Below are 14,480 nucleotides of genomic sequence, written 5' to 3' on the forward strand. Positions count from 1 at the left end.
CGATTCCATCACAACACCAAAAGGCGGGGTCTACAGTTCTGGGCATGCGCTGTGTGCTAGATCGTACAGGAGATGCTCTATTTAATAGCCGCGCTCCACTTTAGTCTTACTGCATCCCTGGGAAGTAGATGCTCTTCTTCCCATTTCTTGAAACGAAATTAAAGAACACGGCGAGTTCATTGTGGAGAAAGCTGAGTGTCGGAGTCAGACTTGGCTCGGTTTGTGGTTTTGCCGCTGACTAAGCTGTTGGATCTTAGGCTCAGTTTCCTCATCTGAAAACTAAGATCAAACACTTGGCACCTCGGGAGTTCCGAGCAAGCACTTACTGCCTTACAGGCCGCAGTGACCTGTGCCTGATTATGTTCAGCCTAAGAAACCACTGCATATGAAATAGGACTTAAGACGGATTGTGTCTCGGGGGGCACTCTGCCAGGGGAAGTGCCCAGGAGAAGGCTGGCCAGGTCTACTATACTGAAGCCATAAGTCAGCCAGCATACAATGAGAAATAATACAGTGGTAAATGGGTGGACCCGGTGAGCGAGGAGGATTTCCTATCAGAAGGATCCCGGTCACGTGAGTGCTAGGAGTCTAGTGCGGCTGGATCCTCCCTCTTTGCTCCAGCTGACATCATGAATCTCAGACTCACACGAAGAAAGACAGTCTTTGATCATGTACTTATTGGTTGACTTTGCCGACTGGTTGCTTTGCCGGCATTTGTACATAACGGGTTGGGGGGGGGGGGGGGAGGGGGATAACCAAAACCCATTAGATGCCAGCCCAGAAAGTCCTGGCACATAGGAACTCGCCTATGCCACAGATTCCTACAGAAGGATGAAAATCGCTCCATGAAGGAGTTAAGGGTACTTTGCAGCACAGGGCAGTCCTGGGAGCGTTCAAAACACGTTGAGCCAGAAGACCTGCCTATGCCGACTGAGTCAGCTACTGACTCATGTGGCAGGTGGAAGGCTGGAAGAATAAAAACCAAAACGGGGGCGTGGCCAGAGGGAGGGGGGCTGCTAAGTCGGCCTTGAGCCTCAAACCAGAGGACCAGAGTCTCCCATGGTCTCAGTAACAAGGTTAGCTCCATTCCCCTCCTTGTTCTTAAAGAATGACTTGTGGATGGGGTGGTGGGTTAGGGAGGGAGGGAGGGGTGGGATGTTGGGGATTTTGGGGGGCTGCTTAAGCGCACCTCAGACTGCTGCTGGGTACGGCAGTCGTTTGCCTCCGTGACCTACCACCCCTTCTGTGCTCGTCTGGATCAACCAACCACAGGAACAAAACCCAACAGGGAACGCACACCAAGAGCTTTAGTGCAAGGCATCTGTGGGCGAAGGGCCAGGCGATGCTTGCCTAGGTGAGCAAATCTAAGATCAGCAGGGCAAGCCACCAGGAGAGGCAGGCTGGGACTCTCAGGTGCAGGCTGCAGGCAGAGCTGGGTTTTGGTGTTCCCCCCCTCCCCCCGCCCCGGGTAAGTTCCATTCTTCCCTGGAGTCCACCCAGATTATCTAGGATAAGCTCTTTCTCTGAAAGCCGATTGCATACTTACACGTCTTTTAAAAACCCAGCAATGCCAACTTTAGTACTTAAGTAACCAGAGAAGGAATGTAGCTTAGTCAAATTGACACAGAAAACTAACTATCTCCTCTCCCAGTATAAGTCGTCTTCTTCATCAAATCCATCTCACCGGAATGTGTCATGAACAGCACATGCTTCGGGTCTTAGCATCCAAAGATTCCTCAAGGCCCTCTGGCTCTCCACCTGCCGCACCCATGCAACCCACCCTCCTGGCAGCCCACCTCAGACGATCTCAATAAAACTAGTCAAGAATAAAAAATGTGGAAATAAAGACTGATGAGATCACTCTGTTGGTAAAGTATTTGCTTTGCATGAAGACCTGAGCTCTTCTCTAGAACCTTCTAGAAAGAAGGGTTCGGTATCTATGCTGTAATCGCCTTGCTGGGAGACAGGGCACTGGAAGTTCCCTGGGGAGTTTCCTGGGACTCACTGCCTAGGCAATCTCGCTGAATCTGAGAGCCGGAGGTGTTAACACCTGAGAAAACACTTAAGGTTGATGTCTAGCCTCTATCTACACGTGCCTAGATGCACATACACTAGCGCGCGTGTGCGCGCACACACACACACACACACACACACACACAGTACAGGTAGGATCCATACACAGTTGAACTTTTGAACAAGCCCAGACACACCCACCTTAGTTACACATGGACCTTCCAAACACTGTGAAGCTCTACTGACCTTCCATACAATGGACCCCCCCCCCACAAAGGACCCAGACTTTCCCTTTCTTTGTAGATGGCCTGATTGCCCCCTCTGTTCTAATCAGAACGCCTGACTCACAAGTCACGCAACTTCTAAGCTCTTAGCTATGAATAAAGCTGCATCCTGGGAAAACCCTGGAACACATTTGTAAGGCTGTTTCAACCCTGCCTGCTTGGAGTACAATCTCATTTAGCTTCCAAATAAATATAACTTTCTTGGGTCTTGCCTTGGTTAATTTTATCTACGAAACTCCAGAGATGGCCCCGGTCCTGCCAGTAACCTTGGTATTTAAGAGCTGTGAGCTCACTACCTTGTATCTACTCCCTGAGTCTACAAGACCCGTAGTAGGCACGTATTTTGTAAACTCTCTTGGTGTCCCCACAGGAATAGGCTGTGTCCTGTTCTACATGACTTGACTCCACCCTGTATAGTCATTTTTGCCTTGGCCCCAAGTGACTCCTTATAAAACTGAAATTTGCTCCACCTCGAGGGCAAACACTGAGAATGGATTCTGCATCTTGTTTGTACAACAAAAACTCATCGGCTCACTCAAGTGCTAGCCCAGTTGAATCAGGAACAGGAAGGTGGGTCAAGATCACATCAGATAAAACATATCTGTATGCTTATCTGCCACATCAGATGTAGCCCTCTTCCCTTGGGTCCCATGAGAGTGAAGGACACCAAATTTGGGGGCACGGAGGCTAACACTGACATGTCATCAGACAGTAGGTATGGATCAGAAGATCAACTGTGTGCCCGTACAGCCTCAACTGCTCAGTGTGATCCCCCTGCTTGGGACAGCCCACTTGACCTGCTATTTACCCAGCCAGCTCTGCACCTTGATACAGCTGGGTGCCTTGAACTAACTGTACGAGGAAGCAAAATCTGTAGTCTCAGGACAGCTCCATGACAGGGTTCATAGGTTAATAGCCACCCACCTGCAGGCACTGTGTGTGTGTGTGTGTGTGTGTGTGTGTGTGTGTGTGTGTGTGTGTGTTGGCTCTCTGCTCTCACCTTCACTGAGCACTCGGAATTCTGTAGCTTCTTCAACCACCTCTCTCCCCTTTTAGAGTTAGTTATTTATTTTATGTATAAGAGTACATGGTTGCTGTCTTCAGACACACCAGAAGAGGGCATCAGATCTCATTACAGATGGTTGTGAGCCACTGTGTGGTTGCTGGGAATTGAACTCAGGACCTCTGCAAGAGCAGTCAGTGCTCTTAACTGACAGTGCTGAGCCAACTCTCCAGCCCCTTCTTGAACCTCTTTCCAGCCATACTGGCAGATAGAAAAGTAGATGGAGACAGACAGACAGACAGACAGACAGACAAATAGTGCAACATGCAATGCGCCCTCTAAGAGGTAATATTAGTCTAAATAAGACCAGAATGTGAGACGCCATGCTTGTCCATAGCATCGACTACTGAGTGAAATCAGCCCTGTAAGGATAATTGAAGCCAATAAAACACAGGCAGTTTGTGAACTTGCTATTCAGCAAGTTCTGACATCATGGAAAACAGACTTGTTCATCTGTGTTTCCAGAATAGCTTGCTCACGCCATGACCAGCACAGAGCTGGACACCATGATTGCATCACGGCATGGATTTCATTTGGGTCATGTAACCAAGGAAGGAAGAAACCCTCACTAGCCAGCTGGAGACATCTGAATTAGTTAATTGCGAACAATTAAGTCAGGCAAGTTGAAGAAGTCATTTGAGAGATACTGGCTCAAAAAAAACTATATATGAATTTTTATGCAGCCCATCTTTTAGTAAAAGATGTATGTATGTAAAATTATTCATACATGTATAAATTCATCTTTACCGAAAGAATGCAAAAAGATACTTATTTATTTGGGTAGGATTTTGACCACAAGAGCCATGCCAGAACCAGAGTCATATGGTTATTTCTCATGATCTAATCATGTAAGCAAAGTCATGCCAAAACAGAGATGTGCGGTACAGTCCATCTTACAAAAAAAAAAAAAAATGCTCAAGCAAGTTACACATCACGGTTCCTTCACAAGTGCAAAATTGTAATCTAAATAGATCTAGGCATGGTGGCACAGGCCTTTAACCCCAGCACTCCAGATGCAAAGGTGGTCGAAGATCTCTGTGAGTTCAAGGCCAGTCTTGTGTATGTATTAAGTTCCAGGACAGCCAGGGAAACTTAGAGAAACCTTGTAAAAAAATAAAAATAAAACAAAATTCCAACAAAACAATAATAACAATAAATAAAATGAGATCTAAATCCAAAGGCTCACAGAAGTGGTGGTTACTGATTTAAAGTCACTTGTGAGACCTCTGGGGGACAGTTCTTCGGCTGCGGGTAGCCAGTATTGCACTGTGCAGCATGCACAATGACCTAGGATTAAATCCCTCAAACCAAAGAAAAGGAACAAAAACAAAACAAAACAAAAAATCATGAGTCTAGGCCTCCTCTCATGGCAGCGTAATTGGAATACCTGAGAGTCAACAGCTAAGCAATTATATGCTTTCATGATTCAAATCATCTCCTTAAGTCACCAACCAGAAGGAAATGTACTTGTCCCGGGCCGGAGATCGTGACAGAGGGCTTGGCTGAGATGCAGTGAGAGAGACCAAGGCAACAAGTAGGAGGATAAACCAGAAGAGAAATTAAAACATCCAGAAACCGCTTTGGGTTGAAGGACAGCGAGTCCCAACCACAGGCTTCTTGTCTGACCTTCCAATTTGCACCTCACTGTGACAAATGTCACCTGGTGCCTCTCATCAAGCCTCGCTAGTCAAAAACAGCCCAATTAATGTCATACTTCACTCCCCCCCACAAAGATTTAACAAGAGAGAAGGCTATAAAGCAGAACTATCTAGGAAGCCCACCCTGCCTCTTGAGTGTGTACTTCTATTCTGTAATAAAACCTCCCAGACCATTGTGGAATGGTGCAAACCTTTAACCCGAGCATTCTACAGGTGGGCAAATCAGCTCTCTGTGATTTCGAGGCTAGCCAGGTCTATACAATGAGTTCCAGTATAGTTAGAGTTACATAGTAAAACCCTGTCTCAAAATGTGCTATATGTGTGTGTGTGTGTGTATAATTATATATAATATCATATAAGTATCTTATATGATATAATTATATATTTATATTACACATAATATAAATCATATATCATATATAAGATCTTATCATAAGATATATCATACTTAAGATCTTATCTCATCATATCTTATTATTACATAAGATACTTATATGATATATAATTATAAATATAATATGAAATATATAATTATATATAACTATATTATATATAAATATTATATAAAAATTACAATACACATATATGTAACCTCCAAGTTCCTTATTCTGTATGCTTTCTTGATGCTAACAAAAACCTGGAGAAACACTAGGTCTCTCTTTGGCTTCTCTATATCTGAGACCTCCCCAGCCTTCTTTAGCAACAAAAGATATGCCGGCTGATTTTCTCAGAACAAAGGCATCAGGCAGGTGGATGGTCAGTGTGGCTCTGCAGTGAGTACTAGCTACACACATACCACACATACCACACACACACACACACACACACACACACACACACACACACACATGCACGCACGCACGTGCGCACGCGCACACACACACACATACTCTTCCAGAAGTGTTTGCTCTCCCTCTCTCCCACCATTTCTTTTTAATGAGTTCCTCACTAAAGCACTCTCAGCTCTTCTCTTTTTCATGCTCACCGTCAAAGCTCTGAGCTGCAGGTTCAGATGCCTCCTCATCTGGCAGCTGGTGTCAGGCTCCAAGAAGGTGCCTGACTAAAATGTGGTTGAGCCAGGACTTGAGTTCGACTCAGGCTATCCCAAGCACCTTTGAGTCCTTGTTTTCATCCTAATTTTGTCAGTGTTTCAAATTCCATATATTTTCATTTCTTCTCTTGTTTATCTTTTTCTTTTTTCCTTTGCCTGAAGTGAAAAGTTCATTGATCTAAAAAGCCAGCAATTTGGAGCTGCCTCATTTAGAACACAAGCACTCTTACTTTGATAGTCCCTTACATTTATGGTATCGGAAGAGTGTGCAATAACAGCTCTTCAACTTATACTTAAACATTAATGAGATAATTTATTATTGGTGCTCTAGAGAACAGCAAAGGAGGTTAGAGAGATGTGTGGGAAATGAGTTGACACGACCAAAGTGGCTTCCCGATACACTTGGAGTTTCCTGGAAGCAGTGTGTGATGTAATTTGTTCTGTGCAGACAATGTAGTTGTTAGCCAAAAATTTGCCTATATAAAAATGAAGCTCATAACAGTTTCTGTGGTTTCTTTTAAATGACTTCATGCTTGGGAAATACAAATATTTGAAAGAAAAATAAAAAATTGGATCATATAACTAATATCCAAATAGAGTTGATGTTTAACTTTTCCAAAGGCCAGCCAGCCTACTGTGACTCTTCCTTCTCCATGTTCTATTAAGATGTGAACATTGACATAGGTTATCAAAATGCTATATTCAAGCACATCCAGAATTCTTGGCATTCCGAAATGTCTTAAGAGACTTAGAAGGGCAGTTACAACATCACAGAAGCCTCGACCTGAAGTACTGTTTTGCCTTTGGGTAACAACTCTCACAGCCACCCTTTATAATTCCAACTTTTCCCAGAATCCCACTCACATCCATATCTCTAATTCTTCTGAACCAGACTGGTTTCTTAGACTAGATAAGGCCCAGTTTTTAGGGCCATGGTCTTCTATCATTGTTATGAAACACTTAATAATTCTTAAGCAAGGATTCTTATTCCATATTGCTCTGGGGTTGATAAATTATGTAGAGAGTTCTACTAAAATGAAGATGGCTTACCCTCACCCTTGAGACAAATGTAGTTGACCTAGCAACATGGAGACGTTGACTTAGGGACATGTTGATGTTGACCTACATGGAAATGTTGACCTAGGGACATGGAAATGTTGACCTAGGGACATGGAGATGTTGACCTAGGGACATGGAGATGTTGACCTAGAGACAAGGAGACACTGACCTAGGGACATGGAGACACTGACCTAGGGACATGGAGATGTTGACCTAGGGACATGGAAATGTTGACCTAGGGGCATGGAGATGTTGACCTAGGGACATGGAGATGTTGACCTAGGGATATGCTGATGTTGACCTAGGGACATGGAGATGTTGACCTAGGGACATGGAGATGTTGACCTTGGGACATGGAGATGTTGACCTAAGGACATGGAGACATTGGTGGACTGAGTCAGTTTTTAAGGGACACCAGCTTCAGCGTCTACACTGTTTCCATGCTCCACATACCAGATGTCACCTACCCTCTCTTCCCTCCTGAACTAACTCTCGGACAAGCCTTGTTCGCATATCATTGCAATTATCCTTGGACCCCTTTCTGGGAGCCCCAATAATCACTGTTCTGTTTAAGAATTTGCTAATAGAGATGATGAAATATAAGAACACACTGTAAAAAAAAAAAAAATCTCCTCTCCACACCAGGTTGTTCTCCAGAAAGCCATGTGTCCAAACCTCTTAGTTCAACTCTCTTTATGAATGTATCAGTTGCTAACCACTTGTGCTTTGACAATTTTACAAGCAATCTAGTTTTAATTTTACAATTACCCATGTATGTGTGTGTGTGGCACTATGTGTGTGCAGGTACCCACAAGAGCCCAGGGGACATTGGATCCCCAGAAACTGATATTACAAGCAGTTGTGAGCCACCTGACACAGGTAGGAAGCTTCTATAAGAACAGAAAATACTGTTCACCACTGAGCTGTCTCTCCAGCCTCACAATAATTATTTAAAAACTCTTTCAAACAAACCCTGGGCACACTTCCTGTTTCTGTTGACTCTGCAACATCAAGATTTCTCCACTTGTTTAGTCATGCTTAGTTTCTTATCTAAGAAGGTCAGAGGAGCCTGCTGGGTTTCCCCCACAGCTATGTATCCTGTTTTGGATTTACCAACGGGATGCCACTGCCTTTTGTCCACAGCAACCCCATCAATAGCCAAGAGGCAAACATATCTTTAAACAGGGATGACTAATTCGGGGTTATTTTCATAAACCCGTTTTAAAACTCAAAAACACCTTATGAATCACCACACCCCATGTCCCGAGTTTCTCCACAGGATAGAGATGGTTTTTGCTCCTGGAATCATGATAAGTTCATAGCACACAGGAAGACTCCATGTGTACCAATTTCACCTATGCCTATCTTAGCATACAGGAAGAAACCCCACGTGTACCCTCTTATGCCTGTCTTAGCTTAAATAGTACCAGATAAGATGGAGCAAAAGTCATTAATAATCACTGCAGAAAACTCAAACTGTGACTCAAGACACTGAAGTGCTTTATGATATTCATAGTTAAAAGGTTAATAAGAAAAGGTTCCTTTCCTGTCCGCTTTAAGCAGAGCAGCCACCAGCACACCACAACTGTTTATCAAAACAGATCTTCATATAGCCCCTGCGAAAAGCCCAAAGAATGTCACCACGTGAGATACGACTGCCCCTGCTGTGGGATATTTGTCTGAGGAGGTCGCTATGATTGACAGGCATGTGAACTGACCCTAGAGTCTGAGAAGGAGCCGGAACGCAGAAGACACAGAGATCACCAGCATACTGTGGACAACCCACCACATTGTACACATTCTGTTCTTATATCCATGGGAATATGTGTGTTCCTTGTTAGAGAGTGAGCCGTGTGTGTACAGTGAGGTCAGAAGACAACACTAGTGTTCTTAGAATTAAGTCACCCTTGGTTTTTGATTTGTTTGGTTTGGTTTGGTTTGGTTTGGTTTGGTTTGGTTTGGTTTGGTTTGGTTTTTATGAGACAGGGTTTCTCTGTATAGCCCTGGCTGTCCTGGAACTCACTCTGTAGACCAGGCTGGCCTCGAACTCAGAGATCCACCTGCCTCTGCCTCCCAAGCGCTGGAATTACAGGCGTGTTCCACCACTTCCCGGCCCTACCCTTGTTTTTCAAGAGAGAATATCTAAAGGACCCAAAGAATATCCAAGTTAAGCTATGCAGGCTGGCCAGTGAGCCTCAGGGATTTCCTTGCCCCTGTCTCCCCTGCTCTGGGTTTATAAGCAGGCACTAAAGCACCCAGCGTTCCTATGGAGCACTGGGGAGCAAAGTGAAATTCTTGTATCTGACAAGGATTGTATAATTGAGCTCGATCTCCAGCTCCTATCCGCCACGAACATCTTAGAGGCAGGAAGCCAGTGTTTGCAGCTCACCGTTTCTTTTCCTTTTTATTTAACTATGTGTAAATGTGTGCCAGTGTGTGACCGTGTGGCCATGTGTGTGTGTGTGTGTGTGTGTGTGTGTGTGTGAGAGAGAGAGAGAGAGAGAGAGAGAGAGAGAGAGATCCCACATGTGTATGTGTGTGCCCACAGAGGGCAGAAGAGTGCGTCTCATCCCCTGGAGCACTCTCAAAGACAAGCGAGAAAATGTGCATTATGCTTACAACGTGGAAAAGCCGTCCATGCCCGGTGCAATGCCAATGACACAGCAAACATAATTAAATGATTAAAGACTAAGAAACCGTACAAATGTATCCACTTACTTGCAAGCAAGCCGACTCCGCTTGCCAGGGATCCCACCCAGGCTGTTTTTCCTTTTCCTTCACCGAAGGCATCCAGCCATTCTACGTACAAGACCCCAACAGCTAGCGGGGATCCGTAAGAGAGGAACTGGGTGAAGAAGGAGACGACCACAATCACCCAGCCCCACCCTCCGTCAGGTGACTTCTGAAATTCCATTGTGAGATGAAATCAATGTGGCAGTTCTCTGAAGGCTCTAGAAAACAAGAGAAAAAAAAAGCCTTTAGGGGGTGTGGGTACAGAGTTCAGGGTTAAAATACCTCTTCCTGGGATGGATAGGGGGCCAAGTTGGTAAGAGCACTGGTTGTTCTTGCAGAAGACCCCAATTTGTTCGCTAGGACCCTTGTTGGGTGGCTCACAGCTGCTGGTAACTGTTACAGCTTTAGGATTTCTATCGCCCTCTTCTGGACTCTGCAGGCACTGCACTCACATCTCTCACACACAATTAGAATAAATCTTTAAAAATAAATACAAATTAAATATCTTTCCCTGGCTTACAGAAAATTCTCTAAACACCTAACATGGGTAACTATACAATATCAAGTTTGCATTTTCACTTATAATCTGCATACATCACACAACCACTAGAACGCTTCTTTTAATTATAAGAAGGCAGAGGGTGAAATGGCTTCCCCAACCTTGGTCTCCTTCACCTGGCTCTCTCCTTTTCCCAATCATAAAAAACCAATGATTATAGCCTCCTGGTCTTTTTTCTGAGATCACCCAGGAAGCAGAGGATTAATTAGAAGAGTTGTAATAGGAGTGTTCTTGGGTCAGAACGAAGAGGCTTGAATCAGGTCTTCTGGCTTGGAGACAGGTACCCTAACCTGCTAAGCCACCCCCTCAAATGCAGGCCGTTTCCCTGGAACCCACATAGTGGAAGACAAGCTTTGACCTTCACACACACACACACACACACATACACATGCTGTGCTAATGCACATGCCTACCCCATAATAAATAAGTAAGGTGAATTTTTGAAAAGAAAAAGGCTTGGGAAGTGTTTTTAGCCCAGCCCTGGGGCTGGCCCATCTACCACCAGTACCGCCCATGCCTCATGGTCATAGGAAGTCATGGTGACTTCCTGTGGGGCCCTCCTGTCCCCAAGGGCTGTCAGCTGAAGGTCTTTTTCCAACTGTGATTCTTGCACCATCAGCAAGGACGCATTCATTGGCTCCAGGAGTCTGAAGGGCAGCTGATGGTACATCTCTACCTTCGGCACTTCACTGACCTGGCTGCTTTTGTGTGTCAACTCGACACAGGCTGGAGTTATCACAGAGAAAGGAACCTCCCTGGACGATATGCCTCCATGAGATCCAGCCCCCATGAGGGGCATTTTCTCAATTAGTGATCAAGAGTGGGAGGGCCCATTGTGGGTGATGCCATCCCTGGGCTGGTGCTCTTGGGTTCTATAAGAAAGCAAGCTGAAGAAGTCAGGGGAAGCAATGCCCAACACATCAGAGTATCCGATACAGCAGAGTCCACTGTCAGAAATTAGCATAGGTGACTGGAAAGGAGACAGGCTAGACAATAGCTACCAAGATCCAGTTAAGGAAGGGTTCATCCAATTGTTGTTTAGCACTGTAGGGTAACTGCATTTTGGAACATTTCATTGCATATTTCAAGGTAACTGAACCAGGCATATGATAATAAATATCGGAAGCAATAGAAATTGTTAATGGCCCTGATTTGACTTTTGACTGTCACACTGTGCACACATGAATTTAACTATCACACCATACTCCACAAAGAATGCTATGTACAAATACTATGTCAATTAAAAATAAGATGCAAATAAATGCTCAAGTTAAATATTTGGTGGAGAAGGCTACTATATTCATTAAAATGCAAGTTGATGTTGGCCTATTAGTCTAGAGCCCCAGAATAAGAGCTGTGGGTTTGTACCATCATGTCAAGCCCTCTGTGTATTCTCTCCAGGCCAGCTCAGACTCACAAGGTCTACAGCCTCTCTGAATGCACTGGTCTCATTTCGTTTGTTCAAATGGGTTCTTCTCTTCATCCATGTCTGCCCTGAAGTTCAAGCTACAGCCAGGCCCACTTGTTTATTAAACAGTTGATTGACTCGAATCAAGGAGCACACACCAAGTCTGCCAACTCCCAGAATCCATTTCTGCAAACACTCTGCAGCTGGATGGGGTGGCGCACGCCTTTAGTCCCAGTGCTTGGGAGGTAGAACGAGGTAGAGCTCAGTGAATTTGAAGCCAGCCTTATTTCTGGATACAGAGTGAGACCCTGTCTTGATAAATAAATAGATATAGATAGATAGATGATAGATTAGATAGATAGATGATAGGTTGATAAGTGGATAGATAGATAGATAGATAGATGATAGATAATAGATGGATGATAGATAGATAGATAGATAGATAGATAGATAGATAGATAGATAGATAGATAGATGATGGATAAAAAAATTAATGCAGTTTAGTTAAAGAAGTTCATTGCACAATTTCCCTTGGAATCATTAAGGAAACCCATAATTCTGTTTTCCTTTCCCTCTTTGGACTCGCTGAATGCACTATAAAACAATCTAAACTACTATTATGATTCAACTCACAAGAGCAAAATCTTTAACGACTCATTTAGTGGAAAATCAAAGCGATTCCCTAGATTGTTCTAAGTTTACTGAGGGACAGATAACACGATGTCACCCCTCACATCCTAGCACTTGGGAGAAAGGGGTAGGTGGGCCAGCTAGGTGAACAGAGTTAAGGTTGTATCTCAAAAGAAGGAAGAGGAGGGGAAGAGGAGGGGAGGAGGAGGGGAGGGGAGGAAGCAGGAGAACGGGAGAATGTATGGGCAAATCTTGCAGACAAAGGCAAAAGAGAGTTGCAAGCATCTTGAATTGGCCTCCAACATGCCTTGACCAAGAGGAAGCCAGTTTACTTTGTCTCACTGGGATGGAGTCCAGACAGCAGCAAGGAGAGTGCTCAGAGAAACACCTCCAGGTCCTGGAACTCAGCCATACTACATGTCACTGGAAGGAACAATTAACAGGCACCATTAGCTGCTGAAATCTCTGATGCGATCTACAGCAGGCTCATAAGCGAAGGCCGCCCTTTGACCTTCAAGCTTGGTAGCTGTCTGAAGTTGAATCTGATGACCTGTCAATTTCATACAGTCTGGAATCACTGGAGAGGGGAATGGCAGAGAGAAATGTTACCCAGATCAAAGTGGCCTAGGGACATATCTGTGGGGTGTTTTCCTGATTAACGATTGTCAGGCTATTATTTTCTGGGAAGGTTATTCTGGGCTGCATAAGAACACCCCTGCAAGCAGGCAGCAAGCTGTGATCCTGCACCATTTCCGCCTCAAGTTCCTGTTCGAATTCAGCCATGGTTTTCCTTAGTAATGGACCGTAACCTGGAAATGTGCGCTAAATAAGTCATTTCCTTCCCTAAGTTGCTTTTGGGTGGTGTTTGATCACAGCAACAGAGAGAACACCAGCAGCCTAGCAACTTGCCAGAAATCACCACCAAAGGGGCAGTGACACACTCTAGCAAGGAAGAGGCCAGCTATGAGTCAACAGACTCAGGCTAAGGGCGCTGAATCACACATTGCCAATGTGAAGGCCGAATCTGGCCCCAAGATGGTTTTGTTTGACCTGATTAGTGAGGGAACTTTTGTTCTTGTTTTGGGTGGATTTGAGTGAGCTGCCAATGCTTCAAAACTGGAAGGTTACCCATAAAATTCCGAATTTCAGGGTTCCCCTCCCCCAAAAAGAAAACAGAAATTCTGTCAACATCGGGCCCTCGATTAGCTGGACCTGAGTAACTCCGACCTTATTTGGATGAGTATCTCTCCAGTCTCTTCTCTTTAGTAAGTTCCCAAGTCAGGATGAAATGCTAAGCACACTTAGTAGCTTAGTGTCTCACCCTACCTATCTTAACGTCCTGGGTACATGCCCCCCACGCCTGCTCTGCCACGCCACGCCCCACCCCACCCCTGCAGGTTTCTTTGTACATCCAGGATCTGTCTCACTTGGCACCATTGACTTTGCTATTCGAGCCAGCGAAGAACCACCTATCTTAAGTCCTGTCCAACCTCAGAGAAGATTTCAAACAGGATGTGTGAACTATCAGGAGTCAAAAGGTTTAACAGAATACAAACACACAGCCACCGCACCCAGATCTATACACATTTGGCAAAATCCCCCCTCTGGGTCCTGCCCTCACCATTTCTTTGTGTTGCCGAGATCTTGCTACATTTGTTCAGGGTAGGCTGGCCTAGCGCTTGACTGGAGAGTGTTCTGGCAAAGAGGTCTGTGTGAGACCTCGCTTCTGTTTCATATGCTTATATAACTTACATGTGACTGTTTATAGCCCAATCGGACGTCTGAATTCACCAATCAATATGATCCCAAATTGTGCACCAGAATTTAGCATCCTTCCTTTTACCAGTCTACCAAGAATCTGTCACAGGGTGGGAAACAGGAAGGGGGTGATTGGGGAACAGGGGGCGGGGAAAGAGGGCTTATGGGACTTTCAGGGATGGGGGATACAGGAAAGGGGAAATCATTTGAAATGTAAATAAAGAATATATCAAATAAAAAAACAAATCTGTCACGGGGATGAGA

At 44.7% G+C, this 14,480-nt stretch overlaps 1 protein-coding gene across 2 annotated transcripts in view; it reads right to left on the reverse strand.

Moving 5' to 3' along the window:
• Slc16a9 (solute carrier family 16 member 9) overlaps positions 1-14,480 on the reverse strand; it is a 38,075-nt gene that overhangs the window by 19,009 nt on the left and 4,586 nt on the right. For both annotated transcript variants that reach the window (XM_052163567.1, XM_052163565.1), the window contains exon 2: positions 9,847-10,079. In XM_052163567.1, coding sequence (XP_052019527.1) covers positions 9,847-10,042 — 196 coding nt within the window. In that variant the 5' untranslated portion in view covers positions 10,043-10,079. The remainder of the gene's footprint in view (positions 1-9,846; positions 10,080-14,480) is intronic.

The sequence above is a fragment of the Apodemus sylvaticus genome, chromosome 19 (genome assembly GCF_947179515.1).
Source record: "Apodemus sylvaticus chromosome 19, mApoSyl1.1, whole genome shotgun sequence".
Taxonomy (NCBI): Eukaryota; Metazoa; Chordata; class Mammalia; order Rodentia; family Muridae; genus Apodemus; species Apodemus sylvaticus.